The sequence below is a fragment of the Amblyomma maculatum genome, chromosome 1 (assembly GCF_055883805.1).
Source record: "Amblyomma maculatum isolate TAMU_Amacu chromosome 1, ASM5588380v1, whole genome shotgun sequence".
Taxonomy (NCBI): Eukaryota; Metazoa; Arthropoda; class Arachnida; order Ixodida; family Ixodidae; genus Amblyomma; species Amblyomma maculatum.
Window position 1 is genome coordinate 418,228,501 of NC_139344.1, and position 22,142 is coordinate 418,250,642.

Here is a 22,142-nt window from a genome sequence, read left to right on the forward strand (position 1 = left end):
TATTACCGCCTTTATCACATTGAGATTTCAGAGATGTATCGAAGTATCGAAGATACAGTATCGAGTATCTGTATCGGAAATCGATTTCGGTTCGGTATCTTGTATCGGTATCGGAAATACAATTTTTCAATGTATCGAGTATCGATATCGAAGATACGTTTTTGAAGTATTTTGACCAGCCCTGCTTTTTCTGATGCGTCTGTTGGATTCGATGTTCGTAGTAAATGAACTCTATATTAGGGCCAAAACTAAGCAGTCGCGAAAGAAGTGGCGTTTATTTCATTAAATAAAGGCACCACGTACGGCTGCTCCGTCAAGCAAATCCCATCGTGGTGCTTGGAAAGCTCTTGCTGACAGCGATCTTTAGATACGCGGTATAACGAACTGCAGTTAGAGCATTCCCAGGTCAACCTGCCTAGGAGACATCAGACCAGCTGTGCGTTAAGGACGCGTGCCCACTAATCCGCGTGCGTCTGACAACGCTCCTGGGCCTATGCATCGACGAAACTATACCTCAGCGCACGAGCGGACATAATCTGTCAATTGAGCTGTGTTCACTCTGTGTCGCAGTGGAGAACCGAAAGGGCTCGGGAAGCATACCAGGTGACCTGCGGGGACAGCAAGATATTCAAACTTTTTTAATTACTCCGGTTGTTTTATCCCCGATTGCGGGCAGTAGTTTATTTATTTATTTATTTGAAAATACCTTACAGGCCCATTAGGCTTTGTGTAAGGCTGACATAAAATCTATACAGTGCAATATATACATAAAATGTAGGAAAACAGGCAAAAAATACAAAGGCAATTAATATATGAACAAACAAAATAGTACGACGCGGAAATTATTATATCATTAAGAAAAAGAAATACGCGACACGGCTCCTGCACTGCGGCCACAGTGCTTCGCCTTTAAAATTAGACGCCTTGCCGGTACGCATTCTCCCAATGACTGACTTCGTAGGCCATCGGAGTGCTCTGGGCTACCGGGTATTTCCAGTTCCAGTGTAGTCTTTTTTAATGCGTATCTAAGTCATATGTGTTTTTCCCGGGTAGTGCCACGGATGCTGAGATACATTCTGCTGTGCCCAAGCATTCTGGAAGCGCTAGGGTATCGTTTGTGGAAGCGAGTCTATGGTACCTCCTCATTCATTATAACCCTGTCGTATGGAAACGGTTTGTTTTATCTGCGATTAACTCACATTACTCAAGTAGGTGTTTTGACGGTAGCACCATCCTAGATCTAAGTGAGCGTTGTTACAAAACGAATTCCCTTACACGTGGGAATTGCGCACCAAACTTTGTAAGCTGATTAGTATTATAACTTAGACAATCATCGTTGAACTTGACAAAGATGCAAATGCGAGCACAATTCGCACTTCCTGCCCGGGATAAATAGTTTCGTGCATTCGTTTTAAGCGCAATCACTTTCCGTGACCGGATGAACAAGCGAACGCAACACAACTTAGACCGTATGGGAGACCTTTCAACTGATCAGTGTGCATCAGGTGTATAAAATTCGGGGATGGCGTCACGCTACCAAGCTTTTCCATACGCATGTCTCGCGTTTAGTAGCACTGCAGTCGCCCATGCTACGATATCTATTTCTTTTTTTTTTTCGTGCCAGTGTATACATCCCTAACTATATGCAGCTACTTCACTCAAGTCACGCTAATGATCAAGATGGCCAGAGTTTTGCGTATAGCAGCTTTTACTGGGATTAAATCACACCCTACCACACAAACTACGCATACGCTGGGTCTCAACGAGCATCACTTGGCAAGCATTGCCTTCGTGGGCAGCGTCCAATGCACATTTGCATGTCGGTGTAGACGAACTACTCACTCTCAGAAATTGGGGTCCGCTAGCGCGAGTGCCGTACATGGCTGGCTGTTTATTCAGCAAAATGAAGCTTAATTCCGAATGCGTCTCCTGACGCCACTGAGGCTTTCATATCGAGATACCTCGCCGCTGAAGAGGGCGGCTTCGTTCTTGAGCTGGCTGATAACTGACAAAAAACAAACAAACAAACAAACAAACAAACAAACAAACAAACAAACAAACAAACAAACAATCAAACAAAAAACTACGAAACTAACCAATATCTAGGGCTGAAAAAGTGTACTTAGCTTGTGTTTCTCAGGGGGATTCGCATGTGATGTCAGACACGCCCCTCTAATCTGGCTGCGCACTCGACTTGATTGCCCCTGTTTGCTTTGCGGCACCACGTGTCACTGTAGAAGTCAGAGTGGGAAAATCGGTGCATAGGCGGATGAGCGCGAGAGGCGCGAAGTGAATCGCAATGAGCTCGTTTTGGACGGTGTACATTTCATTCTGTCCGCCCCCAGGGTTCAGAGAATCATAGCGGACAAAAGCTACAGTGACCTTTCAGAAAGGCTGCGAAGGTCTTGTGGAACTGTTGCTGGGTGGCCGCTATAGTTTGAACTGTTCAGCTGTGGACTAATGAATTCGCACCGTTAGTGGCAGCAACAAGTAGCATTATTCGGCTTATTGATCCCAGTTCATCGACAGTGGGCGTATATAGATAAATTACGTTCGCATATATCAAATACCTGGATTTTACTGAAACAGAGCGTTGATGAAATGAAATAACTAATATGGAACTTTTCGCCAATGGTTCCGGATGAACGTTTTCGCTTTGCGGTTAATGACGACGTCTTGAAGAGGCGGCTGATTGGCTGCGTTTCGTGAATTGTCGTGGGATATCACCCCATTGATACCGCTACGAAATAAGATATTTTCTTCAGTCAAGCGTCTTCTGTAGGGTGATGATTAATATAATATCTCGCTCATATAGTCGGACGAAAATACAGAAATGCAGCTGGTAATGATCCTCAGAACAAACATTCTCTTAATTTCTTAATGCTTAACCACGGGTGAATAGCAGGGGCATCGATAGAGTGCAGTTAACCAAAATGTTATGCGAATAAATTATGAGAATAGATAGACATCATTGATTGAAAGGTCACCTTTGAACAGTGTTTGCTGGTGAATTCTTAACTTGTACCATACTGTAGTCAAGAAAAGCACAAAAAGTCCCCACTGCTGCGTCTTCGTTTCTTGTACAGCTGTAGAGCAGTGAATAATTACTTCACTTGTACTAAACAAACAAACGTAGAGATAAATCTGAGTCGATAAAGTCGATTACTCCTTAAGCTGTACAACGCCACTCACTCTAAAGCATCATAAAGAAATGCATCCTAATAAACTACAGTCCCAGTCAAAAGTGCGCAATGCCTAAGATTGGCATACTCTGAGGGCCACTGGCAGCAAATTCTTGTGCGGGGTTGGTGGTGGCGGTAGTGTGGGGTTGGTGAGGTAAATGAGAGCCTGAGTCTCTATAAATACGTGAATAGCACAGTGAGGAAAAAATGAATAAATGTTGGATGTAGAAGGAGAGAAATGAATCACTACGATGAATTACTGTTGATCAACTCTGGTCAAGTGCATTGAGGTTGCCTTCTGTAATGCAAAACAACAACAACAACAACACTGTCGGCGCGATATCCCGCACTTAACGGCCGCATTTACAACGACCAAGAACATTGTTCGTGCTCTAAATACCGGGGATCTATACGCTTACATGAATAACAATTGGTTTTTGTCGCGATTCTAGATTCTAACGTGATTACTAGATTGAACAATAGTACGTCTGTCTTATATTGTTCCATAGCTACTAACACCAGCTTCTGCACTTCTAGTTTTGACGTATCGTGGTTTGCTTGTTGAAACAGCGCAGCAAGCAGGTGGAAATTCCTCGGCACGTTAAAGACTTAGAAATTCTAAAGATTTTCTGGCACTTCAGTGTTATGTATGAGACCTGCATAGATGTTCGAGGTTGTGAACTAGAAAGACAGTGGTGCCTGCAACCTTTAACCTGTTGCAATAACCAGTTATCCGAGCCTAATAAAAATAAATTTACGCTTTTAATCATGCAGCAATATCACTGGTCTAGAAGTTTTAAATTGAGCCCGGTGATTAGTTGCTATTACTGAGCGACCACATAATGTAAAAGGGAGCAGTACGTTGGCGTGATCACGCTCCCGATTGGTTGGAACCTTCTCTGCACCCTGGGAACTGCGTGTGTGAAAATAAAAATTGTTTTTGAGGAAAATAATTAAGGTGCTGGCTCTTGGTGGGCACTGCAACTCCGCCATGAGGGAAGAGAAAAAGCTTGGAGTGAAAGATATGATTAGGCGCCGTAAGGGAGGGAATTCTTACTCAATGAAACTATTGAAGTTGAGCGCTTTGGGTGGAGCTCTTAGTTCAGGACCCCATTAACTGTTGCAACCCGTTGCGTCATGTGGGCCCGTTCGTGTTTTAGGCCCGAGTCTGAATTGGATAACTCATTCTCCAACTGCTCTTGTGTATGCCAGTGATAGGCATTATTTCAGGTTTATTTCGACGGGCGCATACTATATGGTAGTAGGTGGCAGACTCCCCGCAGTAAGGGCAGTGTGGGGTGTATAGCAAGGCGAATATGACATTTAGTCGTATAGGGCGAGGCTAGCGTCCTGTTTGCAACAGTCGCCATAAAATGTCTTGCGCTTCGGTCAATGGGATTCAAGCAATGTAATTCAATGTCCAGGAATGCAATTTCCAGGTTGGTGTGTTCGGCTGACGATTCTGTAATGCTGTGTTATGTCACGGAATGTGAAACCTTCGGCGTATGCGTCTTGTGGAGCCTGGTCAGCCAAACATTGTGCAGCTCGTCCAGAAGCAACTTAGGTGTGCCCACTTTACTCAGTCCGCGTCCTTAGCGTCAAAATGGAAGTTTCAGGAGGCTAGCAAATGCATTTGTTTTCCGAGGTTCTCGTGAATTTCTTTACACGTAATATTTACCTAGAATGAAACTTTCCTTAAGTTCACTACAAGCGCAGCGTTGAGAGAAAATTCACTCTGCAACTGTTTTCTGTGCAGGTGATGGATGTAGTTCACGCTTGCCTGAGTTTGATGCATTTGATAATGTTAATAAAACTGCTTGGAATAATTTACAGAATAGGGCCCTTCATAGGCGCCAATCTGAAAATGTTTTTCAATAACTATGTGCCGCATACTCCGTTTTCATTGAAATACATTCCCTAAGGCTCTTGCTCTTCCCTGTGGGAAACTGCGCCCTAGACTACGTCTCATAACACTGTGTGACAGCGACTGGCTATAGACTTGTCCTGATTTAATCTGAAGGTAGTATCAGTTTGGGGCAGTGTGTGAAAGCCATGTTATTGCTAAGTAACATGGTCAGTCGAAGAGGACTTTAAGACCTTGAATGTTGGCTATTGAGAACGCTCTTGCTCTTGTTAAGAGCAATAACTAGCGGCCTCTGAGGATGACGAAGTGGGCAAGTAAGCGAAGAGAACGAACAAACGTAATAATGGGGGAAGGGAGGTACGTGGAGAGATGATGTCTTGAGCTGTGCTGAGATATGAAGGCTACTGCTTGGACAAGCCTGGGTTCACGCATAGTGAAAAAACAACAACAAAAAAACAATGCGGTCTTTATAACGCAGCAGATTTCTGCCGGATGATGGTGATAGCGATCATTAAACTCTGCACTCCTTGATCAGGAATATATAAAGTGAATGTGAATCTGTACCCTTTTGTTCCTCCAATTATAAAATTGCAAATATATAACAACGATAAAAAGATTCCACGAATATTGCAAATACGCATATTATAAAGGCGGACATGCATAGAGTGATGGTAAGAGACAGAAATTAGTGTGGGCAAGTAGAAAAGAAAAAAATAATATTGCCCAGCCCTCCCCTCGCAGGTAAACGGGCAGCAAGAAGCGGCAGTTTTGGGGAATGGAAAGGCTGAAGAATGGTATATTTCTGCTCGTATATGAAATGTCTCTTCTTGGTGGCCAAGGATGTCGGCACGGGTGATGTGAAACTTGACTTTCGCCTTTTTCATCTCAAGCCTCTTGACAAGATGTTGTTTACTGATCTGAAAAACAAACAAACAAAAAAGCTGAACAAGAGTACTGTTACCAGACGCACCGAGAATCGCAGTCTTGTGCCGTTACACGCACCACCGTTTTTTTTTTTTTTTCCAATTTGGTGAGCACTCATCACATCGCAGTTCACGTTCTTTGAAAATGTCCACCTTTATCCGAACGGAAATATCGCATGCATATCATCTTTTTAATTATCACGACGAGCTTATGATATATTCAAGGTCCGTATACCCACCCTTGCAATTCGTTTATGATTTTTTTTAAACCCTCAGCGACTCTCAATGTCATGATTATGCTACAGTTTTGCGGCCCGTTGGCCGACATCTTTGAAGAGAAACAGATAATAGTTTTGCAAATCCACCGCAAACGTGAGTAGAGATAAACTTTTGATGACAGTTGAGCACCGCCTTGGAGGGTAGGACACGATAGTTTTGTTGGCTCCCGTCTGCGGGTTATTGCAGATCCTCCTTCGTGTACATGCATCTTGGCATCCGCCTCATTCGTAATAAGCTAATATGCACCTCTCTTATCCCGCTCATATTAATTATCATGCAGCTGTAAAAACCCACTTAAGTGAAGGATTATCCGATACAAATACAAATAAATCCTCGCTTCACAGACCCGCCTGCGTGGCGTGTGAGTAGCGTGTCTTGCTCTTCGTCCAAGAGTCCTGGATGATTCGTTTCTCATCTCACCATCCCATCTCAGATGAAACGCCCCAGCTGACTGCACCTATCATGTCACGTGGCCTCGTGCGTCACACAACCTGCCTTCCAATCATCACCCGGTCATGTCGCCTGCCAGCTACCACCTGCCAAAGCCACGCCCTTGATGTTTCGCAAGCAGCGCGTACAACGCCGAATTTTTTACCGAATGGAGCGTTTAGTGCTATTGTGTTAAAATGCGCAATTGCCAGCGTCATGTCGCGATTGATCCGTGATTGATCATGTTCTGAATGGTTAGGGACTTGACTTGCCAATCGCAAACGCTGAGGATGGAAGAGTAATGAAATGTAACTTGCAAGGGTGGAAGAACGGGCTAGTTGGTAATTCATGTTGAAAATCAAACTAGCGCACTTCAAAACAAGGACACAGAGAGAGAACGACAACACAGCGCTGTGTTGTCGTTCTCTCTCTGTGTCCTTGTTTTGAAGTGCGCTAGTTTGATTTTCAACAGTAATGAAATGCTTTGATTGAATGAAGTCTAAAATGGGGTACATTTATTGCACAAAATGACACAAACGTGGAAGGCATAAAACGCTGAAAAAGTCAAGTTACTGTCTTTACTATAGCACTTAACACCTTCTGCCTGCGAAGACTAATGTCGGACCTCTTGAACTTGGACTCGGTACACAGGAAATACTTTCCTTGTAGGCCAATTATCGAAATAAATGGCACTGCAAAAAAAAACAAAAGCCTTTTAAGGTTGCGTAACTCTTACCGTATTGTTCGCGATCTTTAAGGCCCCACTTTTTTAGAGCATAATTCGCATACCTCTGGATACGTTTAACTTTCGAGTATTTTGTGATACATACCAGAGGATGCGCAAATTCATTCACAAGAGCCAAGGTTTCAACTGACAAAACCAACCACATTCAGCAGGGCAATCAGCATCTCGCGCCAAAGCCACTGCGTCCTCTTGCAATTGCTCTGTCGTATGCCTCTACTTCGTAATACAGATCATTAGCGGTGCTACATGCTTTAAAGTGTGGTATTTGTGTCGTTATTACCACATTTCGTGACAATATATTTCTTTGGGTATTTCTTTAATAAAGTTGGGAGTGAAAAGTAATATGTGTCAGGCTTACCACCACTAGTTGAACATCCATGGGGAAGAACTACTTCATCAGTGACAGCAGCATTTAGTTCTGCGCGCCGGAAGGTACAGGGCAGGTCTGCGAGTATAGAAGGGAAAAGCAAAGTTGATGAAGATAAGAAACAAAGTTGAAAGAAGTTCGGCCTGTGCCTCATAGTACTGCGAAGATGACTGATCCGACTCTGTACACGTGCAACTGGTTCCTTTGACAGCCGAAATTTTGCGGCATTTGTCCGCTGCGTACTCAGACGCACCCTTCCCGGTACACAACGCTTTTCGTCAGCGCTAGCAGTGCCTTCTTTCTGGCCCTCTGCATGTCCCGTTGGCTGTGGATTATCTTCCAAAATAATTGACTCCCAGATAAAGCATATTCAGCATCAGTACCACCGGAATGACCGTTCTGTTACAAAGTAACCTAAGGGGGAGGTGGAAAATGTCATCGCGCGGCTCTACAGTGCCACGCCGTTTATCTAAGGGTTAGTTGGGTAGTGAGTAGACACCACAGCGAATGAACATAGCAGAAATATGAGCTCTCAAGCATGTGATGGGATGGCTCGAAAATTATTTTATGCGTTGAATTGAACTGGCTAACAAGAAGACAAATGGCACAGCCTTTCGGAGGTTATCGTTTGTCCGGAAAACTTCGGAACACTGCTGGGATATGCCCTTCCCTTTTAGGAGCTGTTTATGAGTCTCATCAGGTTGCTTATGTATGTTTTTGTTTAAGCAAATACTAAATAATTCAGAATGCGTATTTTTTCTGACTCAGCGTATGGTCGTAAAGAACACCTTTCGCTGAAGCGCTAATAACGTTTCTGCAGAAATGATTCCGGCGCTTGAAATGGCTTCTGAATAGATAAAACGACACTCACGTTTTCAAGGTGGTCGATGACGCACTTGACAGCCTTTGCAACCTGTAAAAGAAAAAAAAAAATACAGCGGCGTATTTATACTGACAAAAAAACAACTCACTGAAGTTGTTTTGAAATTTTTAGGCACACATAACAGGGATTAAAACTACATTTAATCTCGACTTATGTATGACAGCTTTGATACAAAGTAACGTTCTGGAAAGTGACATTTAAAATCCTCCCTCCTTCACTTACATAAGGCCGCACTAGCAAACAACCAAAACAATTGTAGCGTTTGGAAGTCTCGAAACGATATATAATGTACAATATAAAAGGAACGTTGCAGAAGGTCCTGAACTAACTTAGATAAACTGGGACTGGGCAGTGAGTGGGAACATCGCACGACACAGAGGCGCCTTTGCATTCTGCCTCCATTATATTAAAATGCGGCCTTGGAGGACAGGTCAAACCTGTGAGGTGGCCTACAAACAAACAAACAAACAAACAAAAAACAAACAAACAAACAAACAAACAAACAAACAAACAAACAAACAAATAAATAAACAAACAAACAAACAAACAAACACACACACAATCAAACAAACAGAGAAACAGACAAACAGACAAACAAACAAACAAATTAACATCAACTGAATGACTACCTAAATAACAAATAACAGCTAACTAACTAATTACTTATCTAATGAGGCAACACAGTAACGGAAGCTTACTTTCACTGTTTTCTGTAACTTGTAAAAGCCCCCACCTTTAATTTGTCCCGAGTGTCTCTATTAACGCTGCATTACGTCCGGAGGAAGACTACTCAGGAAAAAAAAATTCGCGCTCTTCTAATTTTTGTGTGCTACATTTACTGACCAGTGGATAAAAAAAGCTTTACCTTTAACATTGAGCCCACTCTGAGCATCTACCGCTGTTTGTTATGGTCACTTACTCTTCTGTTGCCGTCATCCTTGGGACACTCTTCAAAGGCCTTTTTCAGGTCCTCCTTTTGGATGGTTGGAGCCACCTGAGTCATCTGGGCCAAGTTCACGTTGTTCCCGTTCACCTGGAAGCAAACATACACAAAAGATGTACGCAGAAATAGCGATCCGAACCATGCAGCTGTTTACAGGATGCGAATGTAGTGCACAGCGAGCCGCTTCGTCCCGTGTTCGCTGCTATCGGCGTCGTCCTCTAAGTTCATATAATGGTTATGAGGGATCATAAATATCTCACATGCTTCCCAAGTTTATGCACCATTAATGTAAGCACACGAGAAAATTATGGGCTACTTGGTGCGGAATCGACCGGCGTTCCTTTTGGGAAAGATAAAAAAGGACAGAAGGACGGCTTCCGTATTAATGTGAAAACACTTAACAGCTAACGAGTGGTGTCCGTAAGAAATGTAGATAGAAAGTGTCCGCTTAACCTGTCAATCATCAGAAAAAAAAGTTTCTCCATAACTCCGCCGGGGTGGTGCAGTGGTTAGGGCGCTCGACTACGAATGAGGCGTATAGTCCTCCGTCGCAAGAGAGGAGACGATTTAACGTCCCGAAGCCTCTCAGGCTATGAGAGACGTAATAGTGCAGGGCTCCGGGAATTTGGATAATCTGGGGTTCGTTAACGTGCACTAACATCGCATAGAACACGGACGCCTTGCGTTTCGCCCCCATCGAAAAGTGGCCGCCGTTACCGGGATTTGACACGGCGTTCTTGGGTTCAGCAGTCGAGGATGTATACGGCATGCTGAGATGGCGTTGTACTCAGCAAATGTTTCAATCCAGCATTTTACAAACATCTAGCGCTATACAGTAATAGAACGTGCATGTGTTGTTCAACATCTTTGTAATAATTGTGAATATTGGGCACAGGTGCACACCCTTCACAGCTGCATGCTTTCGCTTTGAGATCACTTGTTCGAATCTTGAGTTCACTAGTCACGGTGACTATTGAGACCGGGCAGCGGGTTTTATGAGTGAGCAGCTAAATGAACCTGTCCCTGATTGGTGGTAAAATTTTCAGCAGGAAAGTAGCAACACAAACAAAGGATAAACAAATGAGAGGCGACAATGCGACACAGCACATTGACATTGTGTTTAGAGTGTTTTACTCGAGTCGACAAGCACATAAAGCAAGCTCCCTGTCCCACCTGTTATGGAAGTGAACTGTTTGACTGCAAAGATTTTCCGGCGTTTTCAACTGAGGATAAAAGAAAGGGTAAAATTTAGGTCAAATAACGAACTTACGAGCTGGTAGCTGCCCAGAACGCATTGCAGGCCCTGAAAGAGACAACGCGTGGTACGAAAAAAAGATGAACAGAGTGTTCACTGTACTTGGTGCTTGGCACGGGGTGCAGGTCTTAAGAAGACACAGATCACTTGTCATAAACGAATATCGCAACGTTATTTGCAGGACCGAAAGGGCTGATAAAGCCCACACAGGAAAAAAATGCAAAGACCGCAAACAAGTTGGCTCATACGAACAGCGCACGAAAAAAAATTGCCTTAACCCTTCAGCAGGATACGGATTAAGCATGCGGTGAACACGCATACTAGAAAAACTGAAGATTACAGGGAGATAAGTAGCGAAGACAACATGAAAACACTATCCGCTTGTTGGATCAAGAGGAACATGTTCGACTGAGCAAAACAAGGCCATTCATGTGAATGCTTCCTGAGCTTCAATAATTAAATGCGCCTTTTAGCTTCGGTCATATCAGGCTGACAGAAGCCCACTCTAAAATAACTGCGCATTGTATTAGGAACGTCTACTCAAATGGCTACAATATTTCGCTGCATTTCAAATGACTATTTCAGACTATTTCAGATTAATGCGCTACGATTATCAATGTTGTGGGTTGGGATTTTGGATTCGATTTGTCTGACCTTTCGGGCGACATATCAGAAGCGGTGCAATCACAGAGTTCAACACGTTTGGGAGACACAACTGGTATGTAGAAATGAGGATGTTTTACTATGCGATGTTCCCCGCAATAGTTGAGATGCTTCCAACTCATGGAAACTTATATAATGCAATCTGCAACTTTTCATCCTTTTCCTTCACCAAAAATGTAAAAAAATGTCACAATTGACGTGATCGAACTCGCCTTTACATTGCCTTTGTTGCTTCACAACTCCCAAGAAAAGCGTAACCACAGTAAGAGATTGTTTTTCAGCAGGTTTTGGCATTGAATAGGAAAGAAGCATAAAATACTCTTGTGGCAGTTAACACATAATGGCACAGCCTATGCTAATGGTGTCAAAGTTGACACATGTAATAAGTTTAGGCCACTAGATATGTTGCGCGTGTTGGCCAATATTTCTTTAAGGTCATTTTCTCCGGTTAAAATAATGTACATTGAAAAATGACTAGTCATTAAGTTTTCCTTATTTCGGAGTCATTTTAACCATAGTGGCAGCATAAGTATCGACGACATTGGAAATTGAAGAGCCAAGTTTTGTAGTGCCCACATAAAATGTTATTCAAATTAAGGTACCTGCCATGCTCTTGCTGTCTGCAAGGTTGCAGCTATATGAAACTATAGATATCTACAAAATCGGGTTACATACCTTCGTCATGTTTACATACTAACCTATATAATGCATGAGCTCCTTGCAGTTTTGGATCTCAAGTAGGAATATCGAGAAAAATTTAACAAACGAGTCGCAGACTAAGATAAAATTGTTCACTGCACTGCGCGTTTCTGTCTATAGCGCAGTTGACACATTCTTCGAGGCGTTGCACTTCGAGTGAGTAGCAGGTGCAGACAATCTGCTATTTTTCTCTCAAGCACAATTGAGCCATGCTAACTGCAGTCCGAAAATTGCGGCTTGCAATTTCTTCTTTATGCCTCGAGGCTGAACCGTTGTTCCGCGTAAGCAGTAGGTACGCCTGCGGTTTAATAATGCGGTCGTTTAATGGCCCGCTAGAGATCGAAAAAAAAAAAAAGAGTTACTTCAATAATATAGACATATTAAATAAAATTCAGTGGAATCTTAGGACTCTTGTTATCGATGCCTGGGCGGCAAGCAGAAATGCTTTGCTAACGAGGACCTTGGTGGAAAGTATTAAAGGAAGTTGGAGGAGTGCAAATGGTTTCGTCACCTCTCTAAACTTGCGCATCTCAGTTCCGGAAGCTCTGCTTTGGCAGTCATCAAACACAGGCGCTTTCTGAAAAAAACAACAAAAAAAAAAAACAGAAGTATGGCGTTAATCAGGAGCACCATAGATCAGTTCAGATGACTGCTTCAAGCATTATGACTTGATGTTTTGTTGCCCGGTGTAATACACATGTTTAAACATCATTTGGTGTCCCTGCCTTACCATGTGTTGCATCTTCATTTTATCCTTTAATTCATGCGTATCGATGTAAGGTGGAAGGCCAACAAGAATAGCAGGCTTTATCGTTGCACTCCTGCAAAGATGACTGCCTCACCGAACGAATGGCAAGGATTGCGGTGCTAATAGTCAGCAAGTTAATGTACAGGCTTGCTAAGTGTAGATTCTAAGCATGATACGGCGGTTTTAATGTGTTTCTTAGTGTTAACCTCTGTCTATGTTGCCTGTCAACTGGGGTTAAGTACTTGACGCGGGTGAAGTTTGATAGGCTTACGTCAGTAGGCAGCTTGTCCACCATACACTGTCGCCATCGGTCAAACTCTGCACCTGTGAAATAACAGACCGCAGCGTTACACCGTGAGGAAGACGGCAGTTTAAGGTAAAGCAAAGAGAAAGACTAGGAGGCCCGTAGAAACAAAAGCTGTCAGGAGTCAGCGGCGTCTTCGTTCTTTTAAGCCTCGAGATGATAATCAGCCACCGGCTATAAAAAAAACTGCGGCTGCAATGAGGCTATAACGCAACACCATATCTAGCGAAAATCTTGCTACAATGAAGCACAGACCATACAACTGGTAATGATAATTCAGCGGTAAGTGATCGTGATCGGGATATAGTGATGAGAGAGGCTTAGTCAATTCACAAATAGAGCACTTGCGCTAAGCTGCAGATCGATAAAAGAAACGAGGGGAGGATACAGAAAAATGTCATCGCGTTTACTCCGCACAAGTGTGATTGATCACCACTGAATGTTTTATTCACGTACCCTAAACGCCATTTTCGGGCAGTACGTAACGGTCGAACCAGTTACAAAGAAAGCAAAAGTTAACATTTTACGCTCAAAATACAAATACAAAAGCGCAACTTAAATGGATGAACAACCTGAAACTGTGGTTCATCACAACCATCAAAATTTAGAATAATAATAATTGGGACATCGCTAATCCGCCTTGAGAGCGAGCTGACGCGGTTCACCTCGGCTCCGTGTTTTTCGAATTGTGTATGTGGATTTTAGACCCGATATGGCCTGAACCCACTCGAAACGGTCAGTGAAGGTGTTCGGCACCTGTTTGCAACAATTTTATTTTCGGCTCGCTATTCAATTCGAAGCTTTCAAGGACTAGCGTTTCTGACGGGCTAAGCCTAATTGACGCCCTCAGGGCCCACCACGACCACGGCTGCTCCCGGGCCACAGCCGGGCGGCGCTGCCGCCACAGCGCATCCGGAAGATGTGACCTTCAAAATTTTACGCCCGGCGACCTTCACTCCGTGCCAACCACCGACTACGACCCCACAGTCAAGCCAAGTTACAAGGCGTTCCGATTATCCGCCATTACCGGCGGGTCACGAGCAGATGGATGCTGCGCCATACTACGTATCCAGCCAAACCCTGACTCCGACACCACAAACGCCACAGGTTACACCGACTACAACCCCACAGTCAAGCCAAGTTACGAGAAGTTGTGATTACCCGCTCTTACCGGCGGGGCATGAAAAGATGGACGCGGCGCCGTACTTCGCATCCAGCCGAACGGTGCCTCCGACGCCACAAACGCCACAAGCTACAGGGAGCGTTGATTACCCGCTATTGCCGACAGTGCACGAGGAAATGGATGCCGCAGCTGTGACTGTCTCTGCAATCCCTCCTGCTCAGGTTAAGACAACTACAGGATGCAGCATGACTTCAACCTATCGCAAGCGTCAAGTGTCCCCGCAACGTCTGCACACAGAACGGGTGAGTCGTCCTCATTTCACTGTTCTGATCAGGCCACTTAACAAAGTGCATGTCACAAACATCCCGAAACAGGCTATTACCAACGCAATAGAGCAAAGCGCTCCGTCTCAGTATTTTTCGGATATGGCCATTCTCCGCTTTGATTCTGCTGCTAACTGCATCCGCATAACTGTCAGGGACGCTGAGCATTTCAAGAAGCTGTGTACATTGACCCGTTTAATCGCGCGAACGCGGGATTCTGTCCAAGCGTTCGATGTGGACACGTCCCCACTGAAGCAGCCTGCGGTTGGCAGCACGCGAGGTGTGATCAGAATTAGAGAAGGCCTCACGATGGACTATATCATGGCACATCTGCGCTGCGAGACAGCTGAAATCACAGACATACGCATGCTCGGCAAGACAAATTTGCTACTTCTGACCTTCGCATCAGACGCATTACCTTCTCGGCTAGTATTCGACTACGAGATTACACGAATCCGTGAATACCGCCCGCGCCCAGTCGCATGTTATAACTGTCACCGCATCGGCCATGTAGCCAAATACTGCTCGTTTCCCGCCGTTTGTCGGGATTGCGGTAAGAACCCTCACCCTGAGGACCCCGGCTGCAAGCAGTTTCCTCATTGCGTAGCCTGCGGCGCTTCCACGCATATCGCCCTGAGTGCCCAGTGCCCGGCTCGAGCTTATGCAAAGCCTGTCGACAAATCGGCACCTAAGGAGTCGGATGATCCGAATACGCATCAGGTGACATCCTCACATACTGTCTCCAAACATGTATCATATGCTGAAAAGACCTCTTCTCCAGGTTTAGCCGAGGTCATTGAGAGCCTCAGAGCAGAAATATCTGAACTACGCCAGGAAAATCAGCGTCTCCGGGAGATGATAACTAAGGACAAGATAACAATGGACACCCGAACTCGTTCCCAGACTCCGCAACGCAGCCGCTCACAGAAGGGCCGCAAAAGCCGTTCGCCTACCCGCCGGCCGCAACCGGTCACAGCGTCTGATTCCGCCTATACCCACATGCTCGGGCTAATCCGACAGGAACGCGCCCAAGAGACACAGAAGCTGGAAGAAACTCTGCGAAAGGAAGTTAATGCAACTCTTACTGCTGCCCTCACTTCCATGCAGAGCCATCTGCAGACTATGTTTGAGGAGTTCCAACGTACCACACTCACAGACGATAGTAAGCGCCGTAAATCTGTGCCCCTTTCATGAGCAATATGGCTCATGGGATTCAATGGAACTGCAGAAGCTTCAATCAGAACGGTCCTACCCTTCGTACATTTGTGCCTCAGCGCCGTCCTCTTTTCATACTTCTTCAAGAAACGCGCGGTCCTTGTAAAATTCCTGGTTACTGCACTTACCAGACACCTACTATCCAACATAAAAACGGCCGTTCAGAGGGACAGGCGGCCGTCTTAATCCGAAACGATTGTCCTTCCACTCAGCTCTCGCTTCAATCCCTTTGCTCTTCCACTCGTGAGATTGTTGCAGTAAAAATCTTCCCCCCTGGCCAAAAACCTTTCGTCGTAGCATCGGCCTATTTCCGACCAGGTAACGTCATGGCAGAACCCTGTTCCTGGCTCCCTGACCTTGAAAACGCAGCACACCCTTATCCTATTCTTATTGGCGGAGATTTCAACGCACATCACGCAGCCTGGAGCTCATCTCAGCCTAACCAACGTGGTAAACACCTATATGACGCCCTTGATCAAACTCTTCTTACCCTGTGCAACGAACCTAACGTGCCGACCCGTATCGGTCTCCATCCCTCTCAAGCAGACACTACACTGGACCTTACATTCTCATCACCGCGTCTTCTTCGGCGCTGGGAAGTCCTTTCTAATTCTTGGGGTAGTGATCACTTGCCCATCTTGCTCACTCTCAATCGTAAATGTCTTCGCGTTCGGACAACACGTTCGTTTTTCAACTGGGACAAGTTTCGTGCTAATACTACGACCCCCTTCTCGGATATTGACTCCTTTCTGTCTGTACTCCGAGATGCCCGCACTCAAGCTCTCGAATATATCCCCTGTGACGATTCCACAGTTGGCATGGATGCTCACCTGGCTAACCTTTGGCGTCGCGCAGATCACCTCACGCAACGTTTTCGGACACGCGGAAAACGTCACAAAGATCTCGTGCTTCTTCGACGACAATTCAAGCTTATCCGGGCATACCAGCTTCACCTGCAAAGTGAGGCTTGGCACTCTACATGCGACCGTCTTGGACAAGTACCGGGCCTATCACAACTTTGGCGCATCTTTCGTGGCCTAAATGGCAAGGCACGCGGGGCACCACCTCTCGCCGATCTCCTTCTCAATGGCAACCCGGCTGATGTTGAAGATGAAGTTATACGCACCTTTTTCCCACACGCCAGCCTAATGCCTACACCAGCAGTTTCCATTTTCCCAGTCGGAAACCCTGATCCAGACCTGGATCGCCCATTTTCAAAGGGAGAACTGCAAGCAGCCCTCGGAAGAGGCCGAGCTCGCGCCACACCCGGGCACGACCGAGTTAGTTGGCAGGAGCTTAGCAATCTCGACTCGGCAGCCCAGGATGCCCTTCTCGACATCATTAATTCTTACTGGGAGACCGGAACGGTACCGGATAACCTCAAGCTTTCTCTTATTCTTCCTATCCCTAAACCTGGCAAAAACCCTCGACTTCCTAGTAATTTGCGTCCAATTGCACTGACTTCACATCTCTGTAAACTCATCGAGCGCCTGCTGCATACCCGGATTAGTCACTACATTGAATACGTCAGTCCTGGATTTCATCCAGCTCAAGCCGGCTTCCGCCCTAACCTTGGAACGCATGACTGCCTTTGGCTTTTGCGAAGAGTTCTGAATAGAGCTCATCGTAAAACGCTACCTGACTATCTCCTGGCTGTCGATATACACAAAGCTTTTGACAATGTTCGCCATGAGGTTATCCTGGAGGAACTCGCCAAACGCTTTCCTAGTAATCGTGCCCAAATCTGGATCCGCAATTTTTTGACATCTAGACCCATTCAGCTACATGGCAAAGCTCCGGGATGGGTGCCCAAAACCTATTACTTGTATAGGGGTGTACCTCAGGGCTCCATTCTCGGACCCATATTGTTCAACTTGGCCATGACACGCGTCGCCGAGAATCTGGAAATCAGCACAAGCGCAAGATTCGCTATATATGCCGATGATATTACCGTCTGGACTGAGGCAGCGGATTACGTAGACAAATATTCTATGGAGACTGAACTTCAGGCGGCCCTTCTTTGTCTTGAAGATACACTAACCAAAATTGGCCTCGAACTCGCACCACATAAAACAGAATTGATTAGTATCGACGGAAAACATAAAACCAACCCCAGTATGCAGATCCATCTTCACATCGGAGGCAACACCATCACCTCCTCAAATGGGCAAATCCGCATTCTTGGCCTGCCCATATCAAGCTGCAACAGCCCCCAGAAATGGGTTCGTCAGTTACAACGCCTTTGGCCAGCACTGCTACATACTATTCGTCGCCTGTCCAACCGGCACGGCGGTGCGCGGCAGCATGCCTGCCGTGCGATGGCCAGAGCAGCGGCCGTCGGAAAAATCCTCTATGGTACACCGGTCCTCCAACTGTCGAAGGCTGACTTCGCTAAGGTCGAACGCCTTCATCGCGCTACACTACGCACTATTACCGGTCTACCTAAGCACACTCCTATAGCCGAACTTGAGCGTTTGGCCGCTCTTCCACCGCTCACTACCATCGTTACCGAGTCACAGACGCGTCATCGAATACGTCTAGAGAACACTGTCCAGGGGCGTCGCCTGCTGGCCTGGGATGAACAGCGTAACGACAAAACACCAGCCCTATATGCATCACTTCCCCCTTGGGAGATGCCAGTAGTCACACGCGTCCATCGCCGACCTATAAACCGCGATTTTGTCATTCCCCGGGAGCTCCTAGCTGCCCATCACCGACAAGAGCGAATCCCCGATACGACTGACATATACACCGACGCATCCATTACAAGCGAATTCGCATCTATGGCCTGGGTATGCGATGACAACCCTTCCCTTTCAGGCGCTTATGCCTGCCATCTACCTCAGGGTACCCCTCTTCACGCTGAACTCCTCGCGATTTGGGGAGCCTTGTCAGGAGTGCCTTGCACCGGAACTGGGTCACTACGTATTCTTACTGATTCCTTTGAAGCTTACAAGGAAATCGCTACTCCGGGTTCACAAGATGCAACAGCTACGGCTATACAGCGCCTCCTTAAACGCCACCAACTCGCGACCAGAACTGTCGCTATTCACTGGACCCCAGGTCACTCGGACGAATCAGGGGGCAATGCGGCGGCACACGCCGCGGCTGCCTTGGCAGGTGGGATGTCCACATTTACTTCCCCACCCCCCTTGCTTCATCCTTATTCGACCTTGGGCGGGCAACTCCCCCTTCTCTTGCCCTTATGCACTATACTCGGACCAGTCTTCGTAGCCTCAGTCAGCATCGCATGCAGGTGGCTACACCAGACCCACCTTTTACGAGAAGAACCCACCTCACCCGAAGTCAAGAAGTCTTTTTGAATAAGCTCATCGCCCATGCGGCTTACACGCCACGTATTATGGCCCGCTGGCGTCAGTATAAAGAGAAAATGATTACGTGCCCCCACTGTACGACTCTAACCTGCGGCGGCATATCTCATTTACTTTGGGAATGCCCTGCTTTTTCTACTGGACGCCCCGAGATCGAACCCTACCGCCTGAACTACCGTTCCCTTCTAGAAACTGATGCAAACACACAGATGATATTTGCCAAGTATGGCTCGCTTAGTGGCCTGGTTAGAGCAATGTGATTCGAGTGACGACCTAAATAAACAATGAAAATTATGTCTACTCCCCTTTATCCCCATCCATGGCCATGAGCCTTCCCATTCAATAAAGAACATTCAATCAATCAATAATAATTGGGTCACATGAAGGGAAAGGCGCAGTATCGGTCACATTTGTTTCTGTGGACACCCTAACCGCGCCTTAAGGGAAGAGAGGAAGATGGGAGTGAAAGGTGAAAGAGAGGAAGGGAAGGCGTAGTGGAGGGTTTCGAAGTAATTTCGATCATCTGGGGATCTTTATCGTGCTCTGACATCGCACAGCACACGAATGCCTCTATCGTGTTGAGGCTGCCGCGTTCTGGATCGTACTGGAACACCCCCCCCCCCCCCCCCCTGCACACACAAACACCACCATAGTAGTATAGCGCTCTGATCACTTGTGAGCGATGAGTCTGTCAACATTAGGAAATGGCGTGAAATATTCTCAATTTTTGAGCAAATATCTGATAACTTAATGCGAAACAATGTCGTCAGGCAGCTTGCTGCATTGATGGATAGCGTGAAGTAACTGTGGATGACTCAGGAGTTTGGTGTGCGTAAACTTGAATTCCATGTACCACCGATAGCACGACTTCAGATAGGGGGCAGGAAAGTGCGGATTCTTACAACGCGAAACAAAGCGAACAAAGGTCGAAAGAGTGCCCATGTGCGAGAGCGTATACATTTCGACAACAGGACTAGTATGTTTCTGCATACTATGTTTTTTCTTCGCTCCTATAGCTAAAAGGCCCGGTTAACGAAGGGCAGGGATATCCATGGCCATAAAATGAACTTAGAGGGGCCATGACTCGCTGAGTTTCGGTTAAGTAGACGGCAATAACTGAGTTAGAAGGGCGTAGCGCGGCCACGTGGAGAATGGAGCCGCTTACAAGAATGGCTAATCATCAAGTCGCAAAACAGGAAACCATGCATGGCCACGGGAATGCTCAATCACTTCAGTGTTTAGTATACGTCGTGACACGACGCACACGTGTGCTACATCATGCAAGAAGGCAAGAAGTGTCTATGAAGCGTTCATCTCATACTTCTTAATATCAGTCTTTTTGTGCACTTGCGGCCATAGAAGGAAGGCTTAGTCATCTGGACAATGTAATTGAGTCGGTTCTTACTGTTCGCGTTTGGAAATAATAATGAGATCATGCTCAAATTGACGCTAAGGTTTCAATAAATTTTATTTTTCTCCGGCTTTATAGCAGATGTTCTGTGGCCCATTCTGCGGCACGCGAAATTTAGAAGCAGGGCCGAAATATGGGCGTGACCTGGGCCTTGGCGAATATTTCCTTTATACCTAGAATACAGAGCGATCACCGCAAATCTCTTAATGAATACTGCGTAACTTTCTGTGGAATGCATACCAAATCACCCCCCCCCCCCTTTTTTTTTTTTTTTTTTCCAGACTACATGCTTGCAAACGTTGCGTGGGCAGTAGCATACCTCCCATGTGACCATTAGAGTGAGTTTAAACTTCACTATCGGAATCCATGAAGCACTTAGAAACACCATTTAATTTTGAGACAACGGCAGTATAATTTAGCACATACTGTTATGCACAAAATGATGGGAATGGTCTCAACTTCCGATGCGTAGGGAAGAAATGATTTTAAAGATTTTCTACGCTCGCATGGAGTGCATACCTAAAACTGTCATAGAAAACAAATGATTTCTTTTTGAGCATCAATCAGCGTGAGACAACTGTGGAATGTTGTGTGACAGTTTTTATGAACCGACTGAGAGAAATGGTCTAAGCTTCGTATGCGTAGCAAAGGCTAATGTCTCAAATTTTCCTGCGCTCACAACGAGAAATTCTGCCGTAGTAGAATAATAAAAAAATTACAAGCCTATCAAGGGAGAATCTGCAGATATATTGATTGTTATGGTGCAGTTATGCAATATGGGAAAACAAATAAACGCCTTCAAGAGCTCTTTTTCTAGAATTTGCCCGAATTTTCTGGGTAAGGGCACAACACTAGCTGCTACCTACTCTCATCATTCTGCTGTCATCCTCTATTGTCGTCAAGTTGTGCACACATTGTGGAGCCAAACGCACACACACCCACAAAAAAAGCTCGAAGAGATGAGATCAATACGTACGGCGGGTGTCAGTCCGGGTGCCGGCATGTACCCCAACCAGGAGGCAAGCTGTCAGCACAAACACCACGGCAGTCTTCATCTCTTGACTCCGACCAGATTTGGCAACGAAAACTGCGCAGAAACAGAAGACAGAACTCACTCAACGATTCGTTTGCTTTTCCAGCTCACTAACCAGCGTAGAGGCCCAACAGCAGCAGCAGTAAACGAGCAAGCTAGCTCCGAAGCAAGAGGAAGTTGTTGCGCGGACACTTATTCGAAGAAACCGCCCAACTCGTTTTGGCTGGTTTATATATGCCGCCACTCTTCCTTCCTCTTTATTTTTCCCTCCCTGCAGGCACTCCGCAATGTTACGACATGAGACAGGACGCTCTAACAAAGAAGTAACCTTGACGACGCGCCTGTTTCGGAGAGTGCGTGGCCATCATGGCTCCCGGTGCTAGCGGTGTCTCGTTAAATGTTATGCCTGGGCTGCACGCAA

At 45.8% G+C, this 22,142-nt stretch overlaps 1 protein-coding gene across 1 annotated transcript; it reads right to left on the reverse strand.

Moving 5' to 3' along the window:
* Nucleotides 1-5,822: 5,822 nt before the first annotated feature.
* LOC146209180 (uncharacterized) lies at nucleotides 5,823-21,866 on the reverse strand. The gene is made up of 9 exons (XM_084587362.1): nucleotides 21,837-21,866; nucleotides 21,665-21,775; nucleotides 13,252-13,304; nucleotides 12,744-12,809; nucleotides 10,886-10,918; nucleotides 9,592-9,705; nucleotides 8,661-8,702; nucleotides 7,781-7,867; nucleotides 5,823-5,963 (listed from the first exon to the last, which is right to left on the reverse strand). The coding sequence occupies exons 2-8, from the start codon at nucleotides 21,741-21,743 to the stop codon at nucleotides 7,835-7,837; spliced, it is 420 nt and encodes a 139-aa protein (XP_084443488.1). The 5' UTR covers nucleotides 21,744-21,775; nucleotides 21,837-21,866; the 3' UTR covers nucleotides 5,823-5,963; nucleotides 7,781-7,834.
* Nucleotides 21,867-22,142: the final 276 nt, after the last annotated feature.